Source organism: Pseudophryne corroboree, chromosome 2 (assembly GCF_028390025.1).
Source record: "Pseudophryne corroboree isolate aPseCor3 chromosome 2, aPseCor3.hap2, whole genome shotgun sequence".
Classification (NCBI taxonomy): Eukaryota; Metazoa; Chordata; class Amphibia; order Anura; family Myobatrachidae; genus Pseudophryne; species Pseudophryne corroboree.
This window is the reverse complement of record NC_086445.1, coordinates 52,362,461-52,390,129: the sequence shown is the minus strand read 5'-3', so window position 1 is coordinate 52,390,129 and position 27,669 is coordinate 52,362,461. Positions and strand designations below refer to the sequence as shown.

At 49.8% G+C, this 27,669-nt stretch overlaps 1 protein-coding gene across 1 annotated transcript in view; it reads right to left on the bottom strand.

The window, feature by feature from the left end:
- The window catches only part of GAB2 (GRB2 associated binding protein 2), a 229,890-nt gene that overhangs the window by 12,686 nt on the left and 189,535 nt on the right, over positions 1-27,669 (bottom strand). Inside the window, exons 3-7 of the mRNA XM_063951316.1 lie at positions 9,850-10,090; positions 7,969-8,540; positions 5,804-5,898; positions 3,772-4,060; positions 2,393-2,483 (exon numbers count right to left, since the gene is read on the bottom strand). Coding sequence (XP_063807386.1) covers positions 2,393-2,483; positions 3,772-4,060; positions 5,804-5,898; positions 7,969-8,540; positions 9,850-10,090 — 1,288 coding nt within the window. The remainder of the gene's footprint in view (positions 1-2,392; positions 2,484-3,771; positions 4,061-5,803; positions 5,899-7,968; positions 8,541-9,849; positions 10,091-27,669) is intronic.

Below are 27,669 nucleotides of genomic sequence, written 5' to 3'. Positions count from 1 at the left end.
GATCTTCTGCAACAGGGTCCGTTTGCCTATCAAGACTTATGGCTACATTTGACGGCATGGAAGTTGAACGGCTGATTCTAGCCCAGAGAGGCATACCTGACAAGGTCAACCTGACTATGATCCAAGCCAGAAAGGGGGTAATGTCTAAGTATTACCACCATATTTGGAAGAAATAAGTCTCTTGGTGTGAGAGCAGAAAATATTCTGAGGTGGAATTTCATCTGGGATGTTTAATGCTTTTTCTACAGTCAGGTGTAGATGTGGGCCTATGTCTGGGCTCCTTAAAATTCCAGATTTCGGCCTTGTCCATTTTCTTTCAGAAACAATTGGCTTCTCTCCTTGAGGTCCAGACGTTCTTGAAAGGTGTTCTGCACATCCAACCTCCCTTTGTGCCTCCCACAGCACCTTGGGATCTCAATTTGGTGCTGCAGTTCCTCCAATCGGACTGGTTTGAACCGTTACAGGATGTAAATGTAAAATATCTTACGTGGAAGACCCTCACACTGTTGCTGTTGGCTTCAGCAAGATGTGTGTCGGAGCTGGGGGCGTTGTCCCACAAGAGCCTCTATTTAATTTTCCATGAAGACAGAGCTGAACTCAGAACTCGTCAGCAATTTCTTCCTAAAGTAGTGTCTGCGTTTCACATCACCCAACCTATTGTGGTTCCGGTTGTTACCGACACCTCTGCTACTTCAAAGTCTTTGGATGTTGTGAGGGCTTTGAAGGTGTATGTAAAGTGAACAGCTCGTCACAGAAAATCGGACTCGTTGTTTGTTATTTATGATCCCAATAAGATTGATTGTCCTGCTTCGAAGCAGTCCGTTGCACGCTGGATCAGGCTCACGACCCAGCATGCTTATTCCACGGTAGGATTGCCGGTTCCAAAATCTGCACAGGCCCACTCTACTAGGTCAGTGGGTTCTTCTTGGGAGGCTGCCCGGGGTGTCTTGGCTTTACAACTCTGCCGAGCAGCTACTTGGGTCAGGTTTGAACACGTTTGCTAAGTTCTACATGTTTGATACTTTTGCCTCTGAGGACCTTCAGTTTGGTCAATCAGTTCTGCAGGAACCTCAGCACTCTCCCACTCGGTTTGGGAGCTTTGGTACTTCCCCATGGTACTAAATGGATGCCCAGTATCCTCTAGGACGTAAGAGAAAATAGGATTTTTATTACCAACCGGTAAACCCTTTTCTCGTAGTCTGTAGAGGATACTGGGCGCCCGCCCAGTGCTTCATACTTCCTGCACTGTTACTTGGTTAAGTATTGTTGTTTCTTTCAGTTGTTGCTGGTCTTGTTTTCAAGTTTGGTTAGCATGGCTTTCTTCTTGTTTGTGTGTGCTGGTTCGGAATCTCACCACTATCCTTTTATATCGTTCACGCAAAGGGGGATATATCCAATTATTCCTGGGAAAACATCGGGTCCGAAAAACGGCCATTTTCGGACGTTTTTCAGACTCTTTTCCGATGTTTCACATATTTTTTTTTTACAGGCTATCCAGATGTATCGCCTGTAAAAAAAAAAAAAAAAAACCTTCTCCCAAAAACACACAGGTTCAGTGAAACCTGTGTGTTTTCGTGTGAAACAGACCAGTTTTCGGATGAAAACGGGGCTGCTTCCGGGGATTCTGCTTCGCCTGCCGGAGGCAGGTGAAACAAAATCCCCGATAAGCCGGCGCGTGCCGCGGCTTATCGAGGCAAATTAGCTAGCCCCCGGCGGGACAATTAGCCCCGGTAAATTACCGGGGCTAATTGGATATCCCCCAAAGTATGTCCGCCTCTTCAGGCACAGTTTTCTAGACTGAGGGGCAGATGTATTAACCTGGAGAAGGCATAAGGAAGTGATAAACCAGTGATATGTGCAAGTTGATAAAGGCACCAGCCAATAAGATCCTAACTGTTAATTTACATATTGGAGCTGATTGGCTGGCGTGTTTATCACCTTGCACATATCACTGGTTTATCACCTCCTTTTGCCTTCTCCAGGTTAATCTGCCCCCGAGTCTGGTAGGAGGGGCATAGATGGTGGAGCCAGCAAACACTATCAAATTCTTCAAATGCCCATGGCTCCTAGTGGACCCATCTATACCCCATGGTACTAAATGGATCCCCAGTATCCTCTACAGACTACGAGAAAAGGATTTACCGGTAAGTAATTAAAACCCTATTTTTTCAAACACAGCCTGTAGCATGGAGGTGAGTAGTACCTGTGCCGAACGCAGCAACACTCTGCGCTCGCCCCGCTGCCGGCATAGTGGTGGCCGGGATGCCATTGTCGGTATAATGACGGCCGGCATCCTGCCCGTCGGGAAATCATACTGACCCCAATATACACATACAGTATTCTTCAAAATCACTTCCACCCGGCCTGCAGGGCAGCCCCGGCCTGTACTCACGTCTGTCTGGACCAAGATTTAGTGACTGGGGACTTGAAGGGAAGTTCATCTATTATTGTGCTCGCTCGCAGGTCCAGCGGAGTCGGCTTTGCTGGGAATAGAGGAATGCAATGCTTAAGAATTTTATTAGAAGAAGCAATTTCAGCAGATGATTGTGTTTTGTTCGCTAATGTTACCGTATTGCCGGGGGCAGTGTGTGTTCTGGTTTCAAACATGATAGAAGAACAGCCACAGATAACAAGCAGAGAGGTGCGAGGCATAGATAACAGGAAGAGAGGTGCGAGGCTTACAGGCAAAACAAGAGGTGCGAGGCTTAGATAACAGGCAGAGAGGTGTGAGGCTTAGATAATAGGCAGAGAGGTGCAAGGCTTACAGGCAGACAGGTGTGAGACTTAGATAACAGGCAGACAGAGAGGTGCGGGGCTTAGATAATGGGCAGACAGTGAGGTGTGAGGCATAGAGGAAGGCAGAGAGGTGCAGGGCTTAGGTAACAGGCAGATAGAGAGGAGCGAGGCATATAGGCAGGCAGAGAGGTGCGAGGCTTAGATAACAGGCAGATAGAGAGGTGCAAGATGTATAGGCAGGCAGTGAGGTGCGAGGCTTACAGACAGACAGAGAGGTGCGAGGCTTACAGACACAGACAGAGGTGTGAGGCTTACAGACAGAGAGGTGCGAGGCTTACAGACACAGACAGAGAGGTGCAAGGCTTACAGACAGAGAGGTGCGAGGCTTACAGGCAGACCGAGAGAAGTGTGAGGCTTACAATAATGCATTCTGTCTACGGGTGGTACTCAGTATGCCGGCTGTTGGGATCCCGGCGCTCAGTATAAGTGTCACCCCCAGCCATAATATAGAGCTGTTAGGCCGCAATATAGACACCTATACTTAGTACTATGACCCTGTTATTTACTGTAAATGCTACATCAGTGTGTCTACACCAGAGGGACCAGTCAGAGGGACCAGTCACTACTGATTATCATGTAACTGGCAATGTAAGAGCTGCAGACATTAGAGGCACAGCCGCAGGTGCCCATCATGCTGTCACTAACCACACAAAGTCTTCCATGTTACGCTGCTACAGACCACAGCTCTTATCATAGTCTTATACATCGGACTAGAGAATCCCGCAGCCACATATACTGTAACCTTCAGAATATTCTGCTGTCAATGGATATACCCATTTGTATGGGTCCTGCAATCTGAACAGGGCATTATTGTTAACTAGGAGACCGCAAGCCCATTAGGGAGACTCATGCTTATTAATACCCAGAAAGTAATGCAGGTTACAGATACCCACACTTAGTAAGACAGAAACATTTATCAATACATCTAATAGTGGTCTGACTTATAACCAACACAGGCAGCCCTGTCTGGCTCACCTTTTCTATCTGGCTTCAGGTTCCGGTTGACCGGCGGAGGCAGGATGTCGCTGACCCGCGTTGGCCTCTGACAGAGGGAGGCCGTACTCCCTTTGCGGGCGGGGAGCGTGGCTGAGGAGAACCCCAGGAAATCAAAGTGATGTGGGCCAGGGCTCATAGGGATGTACACGCTCTGCGCATTGTCGTTCAGCTTCTCGGGGGTGAACTGAGAGGATGAGCCAGGGTTCATGGGCACGTAGTTGTCCTCCGAATCTGCACTTTCGGAGCGGGTCATGGAGGCCTTAGTTTGCTGTAAGAAATATCAGAACACAGGAGAAAACTCTTTAATACCATGGTGTCCTGCAGCTCATAGTAACAAGGATGGAATCTGTCACCAGACTGCTGGAAGCAAATATAAATTTTATATACTACATTACAGAGATCCCCGAGGTCATGCAGAGCAGTCTCCCTGCATGTACTGCAGCTAGGACGGTGCAAAGGACGAGGGGGGGATAGAGGTGAAGGAGCGAAAGAGGAAGGTCACACAGAGGAGGACAGAGAGATGGAGGATAGAAAGACTGAAAGGAAGAGGATGAGGGGGAAATAGAGGACGAGGAAGGTCACATAGAGAGAGTGAAGAAGGGGGGAGAAAGAGGAGAGAGAGGGAAACAGATGAAGGAGAGAAAGAGGAAGGTCACAGAGGGAGGTAGGAAAGAGAGGGAAGGGGGGGGGGGGGAGGGAGGAGTTACTGGACCGTCCCACAGATTGCAGGGACAGTCCAGTATCCCTTGCAGCAGGCGGGAGTGGTGATGTGGAACACTGTGCACGGTGTGGGCCTGTCAGTGAGCGGGGCTCCATAACAGGGAAAGAACACTGTGTGCACCCTCCCACTATCCTAAGAGGCTGCGGAGTGTGTCTGCTCTGGAGACTGTGATTACTGCAACACAATAGGTGTCCCCTATTCCCCTATGGCATTCCATAGGGTACATACTCTACTAAACGCAGTAAGCACCAGAGAGGATAAGGATTCCCTATAGGCTGCGTGCTGTGGTGTCGGGAGCCATACAGTCACACAGAGTACGGCAGACACTAGCAGACACTGAAGTTAAAGAGGACAGAGGGTTCCACCACATCCCCTCTCAAAAGACAGCGCACTCCTGACATCTCTGCCATATTCTTCCTATCCTATGCATTGGTGACAAATGCTGCAGGGACAATGGCTAGTAGATAAATAGAAAGCAGACTCCAATCCCGATAGCTGGTGTACAAACCTGACCAATTCTGGCGACTAGAATACAAAACAGAGCACAATCTATGAAGCACACCCCAATCTATGAAGCACACCCCAGTGATTATGGCTAGAATACAAAGTAGAACCCAATCCCCAAGACTAGTATACAAGTCATACCTGTATCCTGATGGCTAGTGGACAAAACAGAGCCTAATCCTGCCGGCTAGCACACAACGCAAAACGCTTCCTAGCCAGCTATTGTTTTCAGGAACATTATTGCTGACAAATCTTCAGTGATCTCGGCGTCCGTGCAGAAGGAACAACCGCGCATTATACTCAGTTATAGTACAGATCAGGGGTATGCAACGTCCGGCACTTCAGCTGCTGTGGGACTACAAATCCACACATGCCCCAACAGCAAAACTATGGGGGCATTGCAGTTCCACAGCAGCTGAAGCACCAGTTGTTGTCTGGCAGAGATTGTTCCTGCAGCTTGGCGCAGCGACAGCACAGAGTCCCGGTGGAGGACAGTAGCTCTGGTCTCTCAGAATTTAGGACACACCTTGAGGGAAAACCTGGAGCCCTGTGCAGCAACAGCTCAGATATACAGTGGAGGATAGTAGCTCTGGGCTCTCAGAATTTAGGAAGCACCTTGAGGGAAATCCTGCAGCTTTACGTAGAGCACTGCAAGAAACAGGAACTGTCCTTGGTCACCTGAGACTGTGTCCCTATAGCTTATCCCAGAGTTTGTATAATGTAGATTCATGAAGCTAAAATCCATTGGTCCTAGAAGTCGCACTCAGTGTGCAGCGGTTTACTCACCAGATAAGAATTGAAGCCATCATTGATGGATTCTACAGACTGCTCAGTGCTGAGATCTCCCATCTGGGGATAGTCATAGGCTTCACAGGAGGATGCTATTAAAGGGAATGAGCGTAACAATGGGATTAGAGACCACTTGGATCCAAAACTGAGCATGTGCGAATGTTGACATGTCCGACCGACACATAATGTGGACATTCAATGTTAAACCTAACATTAGCCCCAGCCCTAACACTAATACCAACCATAATCCCAGCCCTAACCCTAAATATAACCCTAATCCTAACCCCAGCCCAAATCCCTACCACAGACCTGACCCTAATCCAAACTCTAACCCTAACCTCAGTCCTTACCTCATCCCTAAACCTAATCCCAACCTTAAACACAACCCTATCCTCAGTCCTAATCTTAACCCCAACTGCAGAGTGACCCTAATCCCATCCTAAACCTAATCCCAATGTTATCTACAACCCTAATCCTAACTCCACCTCTAACCCCAGCCCTAACCCCAATCGTAACCCTAATTCTACGCTAAACCTAATACCAACCTTATCCACAACACTAACCCCAACCACAGGCCTGACCCTCATCCCAACCCTATCCCCAACCATAAAGCAACCCTAAACCAGGCCCCAATCCTAAAGCCAACTCTAACCCCAACAGCAGGCCTAACTCTAATTCTAACTCTAACCTAACCCCATCCCTATACCTAATCCCAACCTTAACCACAACCCTAACCCCAGTCCAAATCTTAACCCCAACCGCAGACCTAACTCTAATCCCACCCTAATCCCAACCCTAACTCCAGCTCTACCCCTAACCTCAACCCCAGCCCAAAAATGTATTTATTTTATCCATGTTGATATTTTGCACATGTTGACATTTTAACCATGTAGACAATATGACATTCAACATTATGGTGTGTCTACCTTTTCCCTGTCGACAGCCTGACTACATCCAACCAATAAGAATCATGTATGGTCTATATAAACAGTATAACTATAGTGTTCACTCTAGGCTGTTTTAGTAGGGTGCCGCGCCCTGCCCGTTTTTTAACAGGCAAAACCCGCCCTGCCCCTTTTGCGGCGCCCTGCTAGAACAGCCGCCCGCTCCCTGCCCTCCCGGCGTGTATAGATGCTGTGCGCATGCGCGCGGCATCCATTCACGCATTGGGAGAGGGCAGGGGGAAGCCCAGCACCGACGGAGGTGCTGGGCACGCCCCCAACAGTGACGTCGCCGGCCACAGACGCTCTTTATAGTAGCGTCTGTAGGCCGCACCGCCCCCTAAAATGACGGAGGCGTGGCCACGCCCCCCTAATTTGCGTGCCCCCGGAGTCCGGCGCCCTGCCCCTTTTCACTATAACTATGATGCATTGGAAAATCACATGACTGGTTCCAGAGCAGTAGCGATAACTTCTCTTTTATATGTGTCTAATGGCCTTTGGTCATAAAATGCCTAATGGTAGTCTGGCCAGTAGGGAACCTTTACCCCAGCAGGAATGCATATATCCACATTAGTGGCAGCCAGTCTGGAAATAGCAGATTTTTCTACTGAGTTTGTTGCGTGTGTGAATCTGACTCCTCAATCAGTGCACTGGACCAGAGGGTAGCTACCAGGAAGAACAGACAGGAACCTTACCATGAGGTGGGAGAATGTGAGCTTAAAAAGTGCAGTACTGGTTCTATTATGTTGGTGTAATTATTTATTATGGGATGTTTAACCTTTTCCTGACCACTTATTTTATATTATTTCAATGTTTGATGCATCTTATACTATAGACCATCTACAGTATTAAATATTAATACTGTATTCCATACAATATCCAGTGTATAAAAAGACCATTAATGTCCAGAGTTATTATTAGGTTCTTTTACCGCTCCCCCAGACTCCCACACTTGCTCTAATGTTCCACAGAGTGGATGTTTGTGGACTGCATTTGGAAACCCCCCTCAAGAAATCCTGCGTTTGCTACTGATATGTACTCTTAATCTGTTTTTTTATTATTACTTATTTTAATTTACCTTAATTCAGTTGTAAGCTCTTTGGGTCAGGGGCAACCTATTTAGGTTTATTTTGCTTCATTATCTTTACTCTCTGTATATCTTAATGCTCTTTACATGAATAATGTATAATAGATACTAAATGAAAACATACAAGCCCGTACCTCGGTGGCGTCTGTTCTCCACGGCGGGCAAAGTGTTTCTCCTTGGAATGTTGACCGAGACGACCCCAATATTGTCTCCGTTACTCTGCTGAGGACTCCCCCAGTGTGTTTCAGTCTGTCCAGGTTTTGGAGGCCGCGGAGGGGGAGCATTATGGAAGTCATTGGGTGCAAGTGCCAGCGCATTGTGGTTCTTGTCCAGGGCAAATGTCCGTGGTATTTGGTAAGCTGAAAGAGGAGTCCCGGGGAGGTCGTAGGAGTCTGTTGAAAGTTCACTAAATTCTCTACAAAGAGCGTTGCTGGGGGTTTTGTAGGTATAAACGTCCTCGTTCTCAGACTCTAGCCCGGTAAGGCTGGACTTTGTAGGAGTGTCTGAGCCAAAGCTCCGTGGTAGGTCATAGGCACTGTCCCTCAACTCCGAACTCAGCCGCCTGGGCTTTGGCAAACTATAAAAGCCGTGGACCTGGCCACTTACTCCATTTAAACAGTGTCCGTATCCCTGAGCCAGTTTCTGAACAGCCGTATCACTGCGCATGAAAAAGGAGGACCGTGTGGCCTGTGAAAAACTGGCGCTTCTGCAATAGGAGACAAAATAAAATTATTGTTCATCGCAGCAGTCTAACTTATAGTTGTTTTTTGAATTGCCATTGTATTTAGACTGTATTGCAAACCACTAATATTGTTGTAAAGTCCGAATACCAAGATGTCCTAATGCCTCCATACCACAATCTCAGGCAGTGTGTGACTGGAATTTGTAGACCAAACCCAGTAAATCCAGATAGAACAACTTACGTTGCACATATAGGAGCTGCCTCTGAGCTGGATGGATCTCTTGCATTGGTGTAAATAGCGAGTTTTAGCATATAGCGCATATGCAGATGCACATTTATACCTTTTACCTATCCCTGTCCTATTCCGAGTTGGACAGTTCTTTGCTGGATCTCTTCCAGTGAAATGGGGCGGGAACTGGGCAGCGACAATGCGATACCACAGAGCTGTTTTCAGTTGTAGGAGCGCCATGAGCGTGTCATGAGCGTGATAGGGGCGTGCATATAGGGAAGGGAAGCCTGTCTGACGGATCTCGTGCGCTTAGCAGGGGACTGGTGCAAGAGCTGGCATGAATAATGACAGCTGCGTCTGAACACGGACAAAATAGTGGGTGGAGTGACGTCCAGCTTGAAGCCGCACAGATCCTTGCACTAGCCCTATGGAAACTGGCATCTCCATAAGGCAGACTTCCGCTGCATCCCGCAAACACAGACACTTTGCGTCCAGCTCACAATCAGCCCCATATTTTGTACTTAACGCAATAAATGTACAATGTGGGATTATTTGGGGAAAGGCCACTGAACCTAAAATACAATTTACTTGTACTTATATAAAATAGTAGGCAATAGTAACAGTCACCAATGTATGTATAACATTTTCAGGAGATTATCAGAGTGGAAGATATTTGCCAAAGTTGTGCATGTGTGGGGGATACTTGTTTCCCCTCTGCACAGCAGACTTCCTGTCCGTAACGCCACTTTGCAGAAAATGGCTGGCAGCCAACCACAGTATATAAATACATCATTAGTCTCTCAGGTAAAGTGACTCCTGCTTCAAGCTTAGTGGCAATGAATTTGTAGCATAGGAATGTATTTTTTGTAATAAACATGGAAAGGCCAGCCGGCAGTCCGAGCCAGGTCACAGCAAGCGTAGGACAGGGATAGTCAACATGCAGCCCTCCAGCTACACATACCAGCATGCATTGCTGCAGGTTTGCTATTAGGGCATGCTAAAACTATGGCAGGGCATGCTGGAATGTGTGGTCCCACAGCAGCATGTTGCATACCCACGGTGTAGGACATTCTTACACGATACACCCACAACTATCCCCCTCACCTCATACTTTCTGCTTTCCGGCTCATACACTGGTGCAGGAACAGGTAGTCCTGGGGAGCGCTGGCAGACAGCGTTGTCTGGTGAATGTGGTTGGAAGCCGGTTCGAATGTGAAGAGGGTGGGCTGGCTGGAGTGGGAGGGGGCCGAGGACTTGCGTTCCCTCAGCAAGTGCTGCGTGGAGCTGAATTCTGCAGGAGAGGACCGCGGGCCGTGGTTGGCAGACTGTAGATTTTTCAGCGAATCTATACGGAAGAAACAGGCAGCTAATTATTATGGTCATAAAACACATACTGTATACTTATATGTGGGAGATGTTTTACATGCCAGTACCTAAAAAGCATATGATATGATATTAGGCTGTCCGCCTAGTTCCACCATATGATCCTCTTCAGGCGGGCACGCATAGTGCTAAGGGCAGAACAAGGGGAAAGCAGGCAGAGCCGCCATCAGGGAAGGGGGAGGGCTGCCATTACTGCATACAGAGAACATGGGATTTGATTTTATATATAACAGGTAACTAGGCCCATATGAGTCTCCTCACTGTCCATCCCCCCTTCCTAATACATGTCGCCCTCTGATGTACACCCACCGCCCATTCCTCTCCCATGCAGAGCCAGTCTCCTGCGCCTCGCTGTGCTTTGTTTGTGATAAAGATTCATCCCTGCTCCATAGTCCCTATATTGTGGCAAACATTAATGTTCTGTAATGCTGGTGTCCGCCTAATAAAGGTCATTTCTGAGGGTAGCGTGTGAGTTTAGCACGCCAGGGCTGAGGAGCGTACGGAGGGTGAGTGAGAGTAACAGCCGGGGCGATGGGGCGTTAGGAGACTGTGCTCAACAATGGCAGAACCAGATTCTGCTGAGACAGCGCGTGACACATCCAGCAGACGAGATTAGAACATTACTACTCAGAAATACAAAGCGTATCCACCAAATGCTCTATGGGGGGATTTTTTTGCCGGGATCCGGTCTCTAGGTCGACAAGACTTAGGTCGACAAAGTCTAGGTCGACCACTATTGGTCGACAGTAAGTAGGTCGACATGGTTTCTAGGTCGACAGGGACACTGGGTCGACATGACAAAAGGTTGACATGAGGTTTAAAAAAAAAATGTAAAAACTTTTTCAGACTTTACGATCCACGTGGACTACGATTGGGAACGGTAACCTGTGCAGAGCGCAGCGAGGCACCTTGCCAGAGGCATGGCGAGCGAACGCGGTGCACTACTTGGGATTCACGGTCACTTTACAGAGAAAACTACACCAAAAAAGGTGAAAAAATTCATGTCGACCTAGAGTCCCTGTCGACCTACTTACTGTCGACCAATAGTGGTCGACCTAGACACTGTCAACCTAAGTCTTGTCTATCTAACATACCACACCCTTTTTTGCCATAAGAGCAGGGTTTATTTTCAGTTCATCAGCCAATGACTGGTGGAGTGTGCGGCTGATTATAATACACCACAAGAGATACGCAATACATATATTGTGTGTGACATTAGCCATGTGCAGGACGGCTCTTACAGATCAGTGTCACAGCGCCCCAACATGAATTAAGTAATGGCAGCACCAGAGGCCTGCTGTGACAGGGGAACAGACTCCACCACCCTGTGGGAAATGATCAGCACCAAACTAAAATACAATATATTTACTAACACATCACCAAATTTTTGGGTCATAGGCGATGAGACTGCAGAGGCTGGTGCAGGAGTATATCAGAACCAAAGATAGGGGCCTATTTATTAACGAGTGATAAAAACTTTTTTTTTTTTTTTTTAACACATGACAGGAGCAGAACACATGACAGTTGGGGGCTGATTGGCTGGAGCACCATTTAACATAATAATTCTTATCATTCACAACAAGTCTTAACACTGATTGACAAATGAGCCCCCTAGTGAGCTGCAGTTACCGCTGTACCTAGTACGTTCTAGAAAATAATAGCTAGAATCTGATCGGGTGATATAAGCAGTAGTGACTCTTGCCACGGGCAAGCAGGCTTTGTGCCCGGGGCGCCGCTACCCTGAGGGCGCCGCCGCCACCGTGGCAGGAGCCGCTACTAATCCACCCTCCCCGCTCCCCGGCTGCAGCGAGCGCGACGTGCGCCCGCTGCAGCCGGCGTCCCTGACCAACGCTAGAGGTCAAAATTGACCCCTAGTGTCAGTGCGGCGCTGCTATGAGAGAGACGTCATGACGTCTCTCCCATAGAGAGGAGCCGGCGCCCGGAGCCGGCAGCGGCGTTTCGGAAGCAGGAGCGAGGTTGGTAAGTATTGTGGTTTTTTTTTTAGGGTTTTAAAGCGGCGCAACTACAGGGGGCACTACTAAAGGGAGCACTAGTACAGGGGGCACAGCTACAGGGGGCAGATCTACAGGGGGCACAACTACAGGAGGCAATGCTACAGGGGGAACAGCTACTGGGGCAAATCAATTGGGGGCACAGCTACAGGGGGAACAGCTACTGGGGGCAAATCTACAGGGGGCGCAGCTGCTGGGGGCAAATCTACAGGGGGGCACAACTACTGGGTGCACAACTACTGGGGGCAAATCTACAGGGGGGCACAACTACTGGGGACACAGCTACATGGGGCACATACTGGGGGCACTGCTACAGGGGGCAAATCAACTGGGGGCACAGCTACAAGGGGCACAGCTACAAGGGGCACTGCTACTGGGGGCACAGCTACAAGGGGCACAACTACAGGGGGAACAGCTACTGGGGGGAAATTAACTGGGGGCACAGCTGCTGTGGGCACAACTACTGGGAGCAAATCTACAGGGGGCACAACTACTGGGGGCAAATCTACAGGGGGGCACAACTACTGGGGGCACATACTGGGGGCACAACTACTGGGGGCAAATCTACAGGAGGGCACAACTACTGGGGGCACTGCTACAGGGAGCACATACTGGGGGCACTGCTACAGGGGGCAAATCAACTGGGGGCACAGCTACAAGGGGCACAACTACAGGTGGCACTGCTACAGGGGGAACAGCTACTGGGGAAAAATTAACTGGGGGCGCAGCTGCTGGAGGCACAAGTACAGGGGGATAACTGTGGGCACGCCTCTTCCCTATGAAGAAGCCACGCCCCAGTTTTGGGGCATGCACCAACTATATTTACCTGGAGGGGGGCGGGATACGCCACAGTAAACTTTCGCCCTGGGCACCACAAGGTCTAGAACCGGCCCTGGCTATAAGCACTCATCCCCTATAGAAGGTTTGCTATATCTGCCCCTGAGTATCCGTTAGACACGTGATAGGTGGAAAGTGTGGTCAGGAATCAGCGGTTCCCCAGCCGCCTGCAGTGACATTTCTAGGTCACTGTGATCCCAAAAATATACCTCTGCCATTGCCTGGAAAATACATGATCTAAGCCATCATCCACTATGGGACATTACTGCATTATGGAGCCGTCATTATTTATTATTCAATAGATTCTGCTGCACTTAGTGCCAAAGGGAATGACATCCACTACCGCCATCAGGAGAGCAGCGGTGTTCCGTCACTGTCCTCCCACAGGACATCAGCAGTGCCCTAATAGCTGTCAGCACGCACTCCGCGGTGACACTGAGGTGATTCCTATTACACCGCAGCATGATCATCCTCTGTGCGGATTTTGCACCAGGCAAAGCAGCCACAGGAATTACGCCTCCTGACCTGCGCATATGCGTTTGTGCTGAGGTCTGTATGAGTCGCGTTACAGTGAATGCATCATGACCCAACGCCCCCTCCCTTCCGTTCTGGGACAGATTTAGAGTCGGACACAGCGGAGGCATGCATCTACGTTGCGCTGTGTCCAGATAGCGTGCGCACCGAGTTGTGATTGAGCCATGCGGGAGATGCGTTCCTGGCCAATGGCAAGGAGGTGGCTTATCGGAACCACTTCTATAGGAGGTCTTACTCAGATAGAGAAACTGCACCTGCCATAGGGCAGTATAGGGAGGGCCATCGGTAGATTATCCATCGATAGTTACCATCAATGGTACTATTGATGGATAACCTCAATGGTGTAAAACCATCTGGAGGGGATACATCAATGGTTTTACCCATCTACAGTCATCCCGGCATTACTGTACAATGAAATGCGGGCCAATCAGAGCCCGGGGTCGTGGCTTTGTGTGGTGTCAGGGGGCGTGGCTAAGCTCCATGCCCTGACACTTTGAGAAAAAGAAAAAACATTGGTAGCAATGAACCATCGATGGCAAGAAACCACCTCGTTCTCCCCCATCGATTGTAAAAGTATTCGACATCGGTCATAGAACATCAATGATTTCGAATCATCGATGGTCAATGGTCATCCCTAGGGCAGTAGAAAAATCATGCGCCATGTTCCCGGAGACCTACTCGTGTGTGCTGCCTGCAAGAGTGTGAGTGTGTGTGTGTGGGGGGGAGAAGGGGGGCGCGGAGACTGCACTCGGGCCCCTTTTACTCCTCGGCCGTCCCGATCAGGTTGTGAACTTTTTCTCTTAAACAAACACACTGTAACGCTGCTCTCTAGTGGTAGCTTTCCATGGCTCAGCCTAGACTGTGCCATTTCCATCTTCCAAGACCAATAAACCATTATCTTCTCAGTCCCCGTTACTGAAAGAACACGATGAGGCACTGGAGATACCGACTAAGAAACAATAACCCAGAGAACATGGGAACCTAGAGCAAACTGCACGCAGGAGAGGGAGCGGGGTTAGGGCAGAGTGGGAGGGATGGAGCCCAGTGGATTCGTCTTCCAAACCTCAATACATCATATGACTGGTGTTATCAGAGGAATCAGCTCTTTGCATGACAGTATGGGAGATGCAGATCTGCGTGTAACACCCCTTTCACACCAAAATCCCAGGATCAACCCCATTTATACGGGTGCAGTGTTACCTGTTCTGCCGACGCTTGGGGATTACATGGTGATGCACATGTGCCTATCAGCAGCCATATTACATGTAGATGCATTTATCCCATTGATAGTGCACAGGGGAGAATGTGTTTCCTGCACCTCTGGCCAGTAGGAGAATGTAAGCCCTTTAATGGGGAGGAAAGGTTAATGCGGGATGCAGTCAACACTCAAACTGTTGACAGTCAATGTTGACAGTTATGATGGCGACATTAATGAAATGTCGATGCGGAACATGCCAACATCTACAAAATGTCAACATATTTACAGTGTCGATATCTGAAATGATGACATTCTGCAGGGAGCTGCGGGAGGGAGTCACTAGGGGTTAGGCTAGGCTGCAGGAGGTGAGGGCAGGGTTAAGGTTAGGCTGCAGGAGGTGAAGCCAGGGTTAGGGTTAGGCTGCAGGAGGTGAGGGCAGGGTTAAGTTTAGGCTGCAGGAGGTGAGGCCAGGGTTAGGGTTAGGCTGCAGGAGGTGAGGCCAGGGTTAAGGTTAGGCTGCAGGAGGTGAGGCCAGGGTTAGGCTGCAGGAGGTGAGGCCAGGGTTAGGGTTAGGCTGCAGGAGGTGAGGCCAGGGTTAGGGTTAGGCTGCAGGAGGTGAGGCCAGGGTTAGGGTTAGGCTGCAGGAGGTGAGGCCAGGGTTAGGGTTAGGCTGCAGGAGGTGAGGCCAGGGTTAAGGTTAGGCTGCAGGAGGTGAGGCCAGGGTTAGGGTTAGGCTGCAGGAGGTGAGGCCAGGGTTAGGGTTAGGCTGCAGGAGGTGAGGCCAGGGTTAGGGTTAGGCTGCAGGAGGTGAGGTCAGGGTTAGGGTTAGGCTGCAGGAGGTGAGGCCAGGGTTAGGGTTAGGCTGCAGGAGGTGAGGCCAGGGTTAGGGTTAGGCTGCAGGAGGTGAGGCCAGGGTTAGGGTTAGGCTGCAGGAGGCGAGGCCAGGGTTAGGGTTAGGCTGCAGGAGGTGAGGCCAGGGTTAGGGTTAGGCTGCAGGAGGTGAGGCCAGGGTTAGGGTTAGGCTGCAGGAGGTGAGGCCAGGGTTAGGGTTAGGCTGCAGGAGCTGAGGGCAGGGCTAAGTTTAGGCTGCAGGAGGTGAGGCCAGGGTTAGGGTTAGGCTGCAGGAGGTGAGGGCAGGGTTAAGTTTAGGCTGCAGGAGGTGAGGCCAGGGTTAGGGTTAGTCTGCAGGAGGTGAGGGCAGGGATAGGGTTAGGCTGCAGAAGGTCAGGGGAGGGTTAAAGTAAGGCTGCAGGAGTAGAGGGTTAAGCTGCAGGAGGGGGGTTAGGTGGCAGGAGGGGAGGGCTAGGGTTAGGCTGCGAGAGGGGAGGATTAGGGTTAGGCTGCGGGAGGAGAGGGTTATAGTTAGGCTGCGGGAGGGGAGGATTAGGGTTAGGCTGCAGTAGAGGCTTAGGGCTAGGCTGTGGGAGGGGAGGGTTACGGGGCATACACAAGGGGCGATTTTTGTCTATTTTCTAAACAATCTGTCTGGATCGCTTAGAAATTAAGCATGGATCGCTCCGTGTGTACACCCCATAGCTATGGCGATGTGCGCCATCGCCCGCTCAAATCTTTAGCACATGCAGGCAAGATCTAGGATCTAGTTAGATCATGTAGCATGTGCATAAAGAACACTGGCTAGCACAGATCACTCAGCACACATTGCTGTGTGTATAGCGATGTGTGCTGAGCGATCTGTGCGAACCTAGATTGCTTAGCACACAGCACAAGTCGTCCTGTGTGTATGCCCCGTTAAATAAAAAGACAAAAACACTCGGCGCTGACTTTAGCAAGGAATCTCCTGTGATAAAACCACAAATTTTCCGGATATGCTGCAGCTCTATCAAGGAGATCACTGATTCTCCCAAGAAAAAGCAAAAAAACTACAAAATAATGAATAAATAAAGCGCTGCATAGCCGGAATCATTTCATGTTTTTTTTAATAACACATTAATTGAACAATTAACAATTGACATACATATAACACACACACATAGACCCGGCCGGTATTAAAATTACCTTAAATTTAATTTGTAAAACTTATCAACCCATAAGATGCAGATCTCACAACATGCCCTCTAATTCAATCATGACCTGTCAATGATGCATCACTGGTATGTTAATCAATTGATAACATGTATATAATTTAACTAAGGGGCCCCTGATGACTAGAATTTAACCCTCAACTACTTAGCAGCATATGGTATCCAGTATTCAGTCACAATTGTGTCCATATAAACAGATGGTATCCAGTATTCAGTCACAACTGTGTCCATATAAGCAGATGGAATGCTAAGCATATATATATATATATATATATATATATATATATATATATATATATATATATATATATATATACATACAAATATTAGGTTAATAATATTTGGATATATATGAAATGATTCCGGCTATGCAGCGCTTTATTTATTAATTATTTTGTATGCCCCGTTAGGCTGCGGGAAGGGAGGGTTACAGTTAGGCTGCGGGAGGGGAGGGTTATAGTTAGGCTGCGGGAGGGGAGGACTATAGTTAGGCTGCGGGAAGGGAGGGCTATAGTTAGGCTGCGGGAGAGGAGGGTTACAGTTAGGCTGCGGGAAGGGAGGGTTATAGTTAGGCTGCGGGAGGGGAGGATTATAGTTAGGCTGCGGGAGGGGAGGATTATAGTTAGGCTGCGGGAGGGGAGAGTTAGGCTGCAGGAGAAGAGGGGGGGGGGGGGTAGGGTTTAGGATTAGGGGCGATATTCAGCACCGGAACCACTGCATGATCTGCCGAAGTCATCATGGTGTCACTGCCAGACACCACTTGAGGCACTGAACAATCAGGAACTTTGGTCAACATTGTCAACATGATTTTATCACTGTCAACACGATGAATGTCGACATACCAAACACGTTAACATTAGGGCCATGTCAACACAATGAATGTTGACAAAAGTATACAACCCCCTAATTGTACCTTCTCTGCCTCTGCTGGGCGCTGGCCCATTTACAAAAACTATGTGCCACATAACAAAATTAGCAAGAAACGCCACTGATCAGCCCAACTCAAATGGCCACTGAAAACATTTGCGCCCCTGCATGATGCCGCCATCTTGACTAGCAAAAGCGCGCAGTTACCCGTAATAATGGGAGCATATGTGCAAAAGTAGGCGTGAGCTCCTCATCTCTGCACGTTTGTCAATAAGCCTCTCTGTATAGTGCCGCCTTCCACATAAGAAGCCGCAGCTCACAATTCCTAATTCCCCGTCAGCGGACACCCAGGAATAGGACACCGCAGGCAGCCGGCGACTCTCCAGATTTGTCTCTTTCTCATTACAAAATAAATATATAAATGTTAGGGACTGTTATACTCAGCGTGGTTCTTATTAATCAGAATAATGCCGGGATGTTTATTATTAAGTGTGTTACATACACAAATATCTACTGACAGATTATTTTTGCTGCAGACAATGAATTGAAAAAAAATATTTTCTTTCTAATCGGGATCTTCAATGAACTTCCTGTCTGTATAGACGGAGCTGGGGGAAGGAGGGTATATGGGGACTGTGTCTGTGGTCTCAAAATATTCTATGCATGATGAAAGTTATTAATCCAAACTTAAATTCATTAAACGTGCTTTCCAAATTTAATAAAGGAAAGAAGTCTTTTCTAAATTATATTCATTGCAGTTTCTAAAATTACATAAGGGAGCTTGGAGCGTATTAGGTTTCCGGCCAATCTGTAACTCTGTCTCCGTGACCCAAGCATCCCAACCCGCTGCTAGAAGAGAAGGGATTGCTGAACGCTGGTAACACAGGTGGGAATACGGGACGATGCAGGATCTGATAGTAACAAGACCGGACCCTTACTGATCCCACCACACACTGGGGAAGATGTTTAATACATCTGCCCCAGTGTGTGGTGGGACCAGTAAGGGAGAAGGCGGTGATAAGTGCTAGGTGAAAACGCACCAGCCAATCAGCTCATAAATGTCAATTTACATATTGGAGCTGATTGGCTGGTGTGTTATAGCGACGTCTTACCTGGTCTTGAAGGCTGCAACATCTTCAGCTCCGGGCTCTGGGTCCCGGCGGTCTTGTGCGCAGCAGGTTCGGCAGAATCATCTGATGCACCAGCGTTCTGGTGAGTACAGTCATTTGTTTCTAATGCCTACCTCTAACCTTCACTCTAGTGCCTATCCCCAGTGGCGGCACCAGGGTCAGTCACAACAGCCCCCATGTGCATAGCCACGCGCTGCTACAAGGGGCGTGGCTTTGTGGAAAGGGGCATGGTCTCGTGGAAGATCCTGGGTTTCATCACTTTTGGGGCATGCCCGACTTTTTCCGCAGATGCTGTGCTGCACTGTCGGCTCCGGGATCTTGTCTGAAGGTCGACAATGTTTAGGTCGACCACTATAGGTCGACAGTCACTACGTCGACAGGGTTGGAAGGTCGACATGTGCTAGGTCGACAGGTCAAAAGGTCGACATGAGTTTTTCAAATTTTTTCCTTTTTTTAACTTTTTCATACTTAACGATCCACGTGAACTAAGACTGAAATGGTAATCTGTGCCGAGCGAAGCGGTAGCAGAGCGAGGCACCTTGCCCGAAGCATGGCGAGCGAAGCGAGCCATGCGAGGGGACACGGTGCACTAATTGTGGTTCCCGGTCACTTTACGAAGAAAAAACGACACCAAAAATAAATAAATAATGTCGACCTTTTGACCTAGCACGTCGACCTAGAAACCCCGTCGACCTTCCAACCCTGTCGACCTAGTGACTGTCGACCTATAGTGATCGACCTAGACACTGTCGATCTAATGATCCACACCCGTCTGCTCCTTCTCAGCGACACAGTTTGGGAATCCGATTACTGCGTGACCGCTACCACATGGCTCCGGACTCCCCACCCATTTCACATTAACCTGTTATTGATGACGACCACACATGGATGGTCATTCCGAGTTGTTCGCTCGTTACCGATTTTCGCTATGCTGCGATTTGTTGCTAAATGCGCATTGTACGCAGCGCGCATGCGCTTAGTTATTTAACTAAAAACTTAGCAGTTTTGCTGTTGATCCTGCGGCGCTTTCAGTCGCACTGCTGATCGGTGAGTGATTGACAGGAAGTGGGTGTTTCTGGGTGGTAACTGAGCGTTTTCCGGGAGTGTGCTAAAAAAACGCAGGTGTCTGGAAAAACACGGGAGTGTCTGGAGAAACGGGGGAGTGGCTGGCCGAACGCAGGGCGTGTTTGTGACGTCAAACCAGGAACTAAACGGACTGAGGTGATCGCAGTCTAGGAGTAGGTCTGGAGCTACTCAGAAACTGTTAAGAAATTTCTATTCGCAATTCTGCTAATCTTTCGTTCGCTATTCTGCTAAACTAAGATACACTCCCAGAGGGCGGCGGCCTAGCGTGTGCAATGCTGCTAAAAGCAGCTCAGAATGAGGGCCATGGTTGAAGATACATGAGACTTCGGAGCTAATCTGACGCATGAATGAAGCAAAGTCTCGGACACAGACACATGCGAAGTACGGGGGAAATCGTAAATTCTGTTGCACTCCGACTCAGAATCAGCCCATTGTGTAACTAAGTGGCTATCATCATCTCAATATTATGCCATTGAAGGAATCTGAAGGGCTCACACAGGAGGCCGTACTCGAGCAGATAGCCTGCACCTGCCATAGGGCTCACAAAGGAGGCCGTACTCAGGCGGGGACTCTGCACCTGCCAGAGGGCTCACACAGGAGGCCGTACTCAGGCGGAGACTCTGCACCTGCCATAGGCTCACACAGGAGGCCGTACTTAGGCGGATAACCTGCACCTGCCCTAGGGCTCACACAGGAGGCCGTACTCAGGCGGAAACTCCGCACCTGCCATAGGCTCACACAGGAGGCCGTACTTAGGCGGTTAACCTGCACCTGCCAGAAGGCTCACACAGGAGGCCGTACTCAGGCGGAGACTCTGCACTTGCCATAGGGCTCACACAGGAGGCCGTTCTCAGGCGGAGACTCTGCACCTGCCATAGGACTCACACAGGAGGCTGTAGTCAGGCGGAGACTCTGAACCTGCCATAGGGCTCACACAGGAGAGCGTACTCAGGCGGAGACTCTGCACCTGCCAGAGGGATCACACAGGAGGCTGTACTCAGGTGGAGACTCTGCACCTGCCATAGACTCACATATGAGAGCGTACTCAGGCGGATAACCTGCACCTGCCAGAGGGCTCACACAGGAGGCCGTACTCAGGCGGAGATTCTGCACCTGTCATAGGGCTCACACAGAGCGTACTCAGGCGGATAAACTGCACCTGCCAGAGGGCTCACACAGGAGGCCGTACTCAGGCAGAGACTCTGCACCTGCCATAGGCTCACACAGGAGGCCGTATTAGGCGGATAACCTGCACCTGCCCTAGGGCTCACACAGGAGGCCGTACTCAGGCGGAAACTCCGCACCTGCCATAGGCTCACACAGGAGGCCGTACTTAGGCGGTTAACCTGCACCTGCCAGAGGGCTCACACAGGAGGCCGTACTCAGGCGGAGACTCTGCACCTGCTATAGGGCTCACACAGACGGCCGTACTCAGGCGGAGACTCTGCACTTGCCATAGGGCTCACACAGGAGGCCGTTCTCAGGCGGAGACTCTGCACCTGCCATAGGACTCACACAGGAGGCTGTAGTCAGGCGGAGACTCTGAACCTGCCATAGGGCTCACACAGGAGAGCGTACTCAGGCGGAGACTCTGCACCTGTCAGAGGGATCACACAGGAGGCTGTACTCAGGTGGAGACTCTGCACCTGCCATAGACTCACACATGAGAGCGTACTCAGGCGGATAACCTGCACCTGCCAGAGGGCTCACACAGGAGGCCGTACTCAGGCGGAGATTCTGCACCTGTCATAGGGCTCACACAGAGCGTACTCAGGCGGATAAACTGCACCTGCCAGAGGGCTCACACAGGAGGCCGTACTCAGGCGGAGACTCTGCACCTGCTATAGGGCTCACACAGGAGAGCGTACTCAGGCGAAGACTCTGCACCTGCCATAGGCTCACACAGGAGAGCGTACTCAGGCGGATAACCTGCACCTGCCATAGGCTCACACAGGAGGCCGTACTCAGGCGGAGACTGTGCACCTGCCATAGGGCTCACATAGGAGAGCATAATCAGCGGATTTCAGCATACTGTATATGGACGCTGACTGTGGGCATCACAGTCCTTCCATATCCGGACACACGGATGTATAGCAAGGAACAGTTCTGTAGCGCCATTTGCGTAAAATCACAGACGGGCGTCCCAATCAGAAACAGGTCCATTAAGTGGCGACTGGACTGTGGGTTGGACACATGGAACTGCTGGATAGTGTGTCAACTGTCTTATACAGCACACCTTGTGTAAACCTTATGTATCCAACACAACCCAACAGTGACTGAATGCCACTATATAGCCTATTAATATCACTCTACTGCCCCTTTACTACCCTGATTTTAAGGGCAATACGCCAGGGTCCCCATAGTGCCCCTTCCTCCTCTCTCTCTGATAGGGCGGCCTCAGAGACTGTATTCCTGTGATTGGCTGCACTTTCGCACAGCAGGTGATCAGATCCGAACTGCGCATGCGTATGCACCGCGCCGGTGCGTCGCACTGCTGCAATGGGGATCACCGGTCAGAAACAGGATTGTGCGAAGGATCCATGTGCATGGGCGTTCGCAAGGAGACTGACAGGAAGAGGGCGTTCGTGGGTGGCAACAGACCGTTTTCAGGGAGTGTCCAGAAAAACTCAGGCGGAATCAAGCGTTTGCAGGGAGGGTGTCTGACATCAAATCCGATCCCGAACAGCCTGATGTGATCGCAGCGGCTGAGTAAGCCCTGGGCTGCCGGGAGACTGTACACAATCAATTTGTGCATGTCTGCTACACATGCGATCGCACACTTGCACAGCTAAAATACCCTCCCCCTGTAGGCGGCGACTATCTGAACGCAGGACTGCAAAAATCGCTGCCTAGCGATCAGATCTGAATGACCCCCAATGAGCGATGACCATAGGGTTCTAATAAGACTTCCCTGGGATGAGCCTGTGCTCTGGGTACTGTATGCTAGCAGCAGCGTCTGTCAGTCTGTGGGGTGACTTCCTGTCCAACCACTTCCAAAAACACTTCCAACAGCGCGGACACTATTTTTAGAAAACTTCCCATGAGATGAAGAAAAATCCGGTCAACTGGACAAGACACTGGGACAGGAAATAATACAGGATCGGGACAGTCTTTGTTCCTTGGTAAACAGCTTGTCTTTATTGTACGTTCTGTATAAAGGGGCGTAAACAGGATGTAGTCAAAATGTCAACAGTGATGATGTCGGTAATGTTAAAACGTCAACAAACAACACGTTGGAGTACGCAGAATGTCAACATGTTCACAATTTTGACATGTAAAATGCCGACATTCTGCATGGACCGGCAGTGGAGGGTTAAGGTTAGGTTGTGGAAGGGGAGACACTGGAGCAATGTTGGGCCAATATGTTGTTTTACGTCCGAATCGGAACGACAGATCGGCCGTATTGTACAGTGTGGACGGTTGCACAGCCAACCGGACGATATCACATGTGGCGCCGTGTAGTGTAATGAAGGACGGAACGAGGGATCCTTCATTACATCGTTCTGATGTGAACAGCGTGTCACACGCCAGAGGCGGCGTTCGCCGCGTTTACCCCTGCGTGCTTGCTGGTCTGTGTTGCGGCCTTCGGTGGTCCACGGCTCCGGCGTCTGGCTGGCGCGGCTCCCGGCGGTTCTCCGGGGCACGGGCGCTGCCACGACACCCGGCATCACGTGGGAGGGGAGCAGGTGACGTCATCAGACTGTTCCGCCAATCCAGCGGAGGCGGGAGATTCAAAGTCAGACGCCGGGCAGAGCCTCGGTGCCTGAGTATCGTCTCTTTTCTGAAGTGGATGCCAGAGCTCCCGTGCGCAGTGTGTTTCCCAGCAGCTATACTCCTTTGTTAGGCTGTGGGAGGGGAAGGGGAGGGCTAGGCTACGGGAGGGGAGGGTTAGGCTATGAGAGGGATGGATTAGGGTTAGGCTACGGGAGGTTAGGGTTAGACAGCAGGAGTAGTGGGAAAGAGTTCGGCTACGGGAGGGGAGGGTTAGACAGCAGGAGTAGTGGGAAAGAGTTCGGCTACGGGAGGGGAGGGAAAGGGTCAGGCTACGGGAGGGGAGGATTAGGCTACGGGAGGGGAGGGAAAGGGTCAGGCTACGGGAGGGGAGGATTAGGCTACGGGAGGTTAGGGTTAGACAGCAGGAGTAGTGGGAAAGAGTTCGGCTACGGGAGGGGAGGGAAAGGGTCAGGCTACGGGAGGGGAGGATTAGGCTACGGGAGGTTAGGGTTAGACAGCAGGAGTAGTGGGAAAGAGTTCGGCTACGGGAGGGGAGGGAAAGGGTCAGGCTACGGGAGGGGAGGATTAGGCTACGGGAGGTTAGGGTTAGACAGCAGGAGCAGGCCCTCTGCGGTAGTGACTGTCAGACAGGCCCTCTGCGGTAGTGACTGTCAGACAGGCCCTCTGCGGTAGTGACTGTCAGACAGGCCCTCTGCGGTAGTGTCAGACAAGCGTTCTGCGGTAGTGTCAGACAAGCGTTCTGCGGTAGTGTCAGACAAGCGTTCTGCGGTAGTGTCAGACAAGCGTTCTGCGGTAGTGTCAGACAGGCCCTCTACGGTAGTGTCAGACAGGCCCTCTGCGGTAGTGTCAGACAGGCCCTCTGCGGTAGTGTCAGACAGGCCCTCTGCGGTAGTGTCAGACAGGCCCTCTGCGGTAGTGTCAGACAGGCCCTCTGCGGTAGCGTCAGACAGGCCCTCTGCGGTAGCGTCAGACAGGCCCTCTGCTGTGGTGTCAGACAGGCCCTCTGCGGTAGTGTCAGGGGGGGCTGTACGGTAGTGTCAGACAGGCGTATGAGTGCCAGCACCTTTACAGCTGGAAAAGCACTAGCAATTATAGCACACACGCGATCTCACCCATGGTGACAGCATGGCGTGTAGGCTGAAAGCTGCTCTCCTGTCACACGAGAGACATATTATGTTCTGTATATACAGTACTGTAGTATATTTTCTGGCCATAATCACTTTAATGTGTGGAGGCGAGTTCCCCCTTCACTTCAACCAGTCACCAGTCCCCATCCCAGAGTTTCAGTGTTATGGACTCCAGGACGAGCTCAGAGCAGAGCTACAGCCATGCAGTAAGTCTCGCGGATAATTGAATCTGCCTCTAAATCTATACGCAGCAGCCTGGTCATCAGGTGGCTTTACCAGAATTATACTGCTCATTCTCTAGTCCTCTCTAACGCAGATTATCCAATCGCTCCTCACATGTTACCATCATGGAGAGGGAACCTAAATCCCCAGGACTGACATACAGAAAGAGCCGTCCTACCTTTCCTGGAGGAAAGCGCACAGCAGCTGCTCTCACGCTCGCCCCTTACAGCTGCCAAAAGACCCACCAGCAGGGACCGTGTACAAGCCAGCCATCTGTTATACTTTACTCAAGAAGCGCATAATATTATACAGAACTCCACCCAAAATGTCAAGTTTAGAGATCACCAAGAAAAACAACAGTATTAGCACGTAACTGCAAAGCAGCACTGGTGGACCCTGATTCCTCTGACAGTCTCCGGCCTCTCACAGATTACTGGTCACAGGCAGCCAGGGGCCATCAGCACCACAAGGTCCGGTCATACCATCCACATGTCCATGTCAACACTCAAAGGGGGGTATTCAATTGTTTGAAAAGTCAGTTCGGTGTCCGTTTTATCCTATCTAATAGACAGGGGGAAAAAACCCAACCGACTTTTCAAACAATTGAATTCCCCCCGAAGTATTAACACCACAATGTCGACATGGTTCAACATGTTGACAGGCGCCATGTAAACATCCTCAGAACGTTGACATGTTCACAGTATCAACATCTGAAATGCTGTCATGTGAAATATCAACATTGCTGCCGGGAGGTGAGAGTTAGGCTGCCGTCATCCATGATAAATGTCGACAGGGGGTCACTGTTGACTTGCTAAGCATGTAGACATTTTGACATGCTCATGTAGACATTGAGAACTGTCGATCTAACATACCCCACCCCAGCACCACAGCGGTCATCTCCATACTGTATATTATTTATTGTATAATCACTGGCAATATATTCCATAGTTATGGGTCAACAGCTCGACAGTAAAAAAAAAAAATGGTCGACATTGTCTAGGTTGACCCCAAAAAGTTGACTTGGACAATGTCGACATGTGAAAAAAGGTTGACACAATGAAAGTGTTGACATGAGTTTTTCAAGTTTTTTTGGTGTCAGATTTTAGCTTACAGCCCAGTTAGTAGTGTACCGCCTCTCCTCGCTTCACGCACCACGCTTTGGGCAGGTTACCGATCCCAATTGTAATCCACGTGATAATAAAGTATGAAAAAGTGTAAAAACAACTTTTTTTTTAAACCGTGTCGACTATATGTTGTTGACCATTGTCAGGCCAACCAATTGAACCTGCTGACCTTTTGACCATGTCGATCATCTGTATGTTGACCATCTGTATGTCGACCTATCAATGTCACAAGTAGCAGAAACACTGATGTATAAATGTGTAGCCTAGTAGGAGACATATGGGGTCTATTCACAAAGCAGTGATAAGAGTGGAGAAGTGAGCCTGTGGAGAAGTTGCCCATGGCAACCAATCAGCTGCTCTGTACAATTGTATAATATGCAAATTGTAAATGTTACAGCAATGCTGATTGGTTGCCATGGGCCACTTCTCCACTGGCTCACTTCTCCACACATTTCACTGCTTCATGAATAGACCCCGTACTGGCTCTGGCCGGGCTACAGTAATGGCCTTGTGCCTTATCCCATTACAGCCGGCAGTCAGGCTCAGGCAGGCTGGTAAACACGCGGAGGCCCCTCAGACGTCTCGCACTTACTATCTGGGATGGAATGAGGCTGAAATAACAGTTTAGGGAAGTGTGTGTGTCTGTGTGTGTGAGAGTGTGTCTGTGTGTGTGGTCTCTCATTGGCCGAGTATCCCCTCAGCTGCTCAGTCTATGACATTTGGCAGGTGATGCTGTGTATGTCTGCAGAGCAGGACCCATCCCAGCCGCCCTAACATCTGGTCCTACAGGAACAGCCGCCCGTGCATATTATTTATCTGTAGGAGAAATTGGAAGCAGGAGTTCTGCCAGTGCCATGTCTGGGTCAGCTAATAGCGTGACTGATTGCTTTCCCAGGCGGCAGGGGACGGAGGATGTGCAGGCAAACGCGCGTCTGAGCATCAGGCAGGAGTCACATTAGCACCACACAGACATCCATCCGTCCATCACTGTGTACACAGGAGATCATTATACAGGCCCCATGCAGCTTAGATCTGTTATACAGTGTCACAGTGATCCAGTCACTTCCCATTTGTTTGATCCAAGGATAACCTGACCGAACACTGATTTAGAGCCTGATTTATAAATACGTCCCCCCCTGCCAGCCGTGTTACAGCTCCTTGTCTCCAGCTGACGTCTAAGAGAGAGTGGGGGACACAGCGATGGCACTTATTTAGCTCTTGGTTATTTATTTATTAACAGTTTCTTATATAGCGCAGCAAATTCCGTTGCACTTTACAATTTGAAATAACAATAACAAACTGGGTGATAACAGTCATAGAGGTAGGAAGGCCCTGCTCGCAAGCTTACAATCTACAGGGAAATAGCACCTTTCCTTGTGTACATATGCCTATCTATTGCATAGAATGAGAAGACATGTGAGGATATGTGTGGACTGTACAGAGTGGATGCAATTTGATAGGAAGGTTTATGAAAGTTATGTGGGCGGTTCTGGAATTTGATAGGCTTGCCTGAAGAGGTGAGTTTTCAGGGAACGCTTGAAGGTTTGGAGACTAGAGGACAGTCTTATTGTGCGTGGTAGGGCATTCCACAGAGTGGGTGCAGCCCGATGAAAGTCCTGCAGTCGTG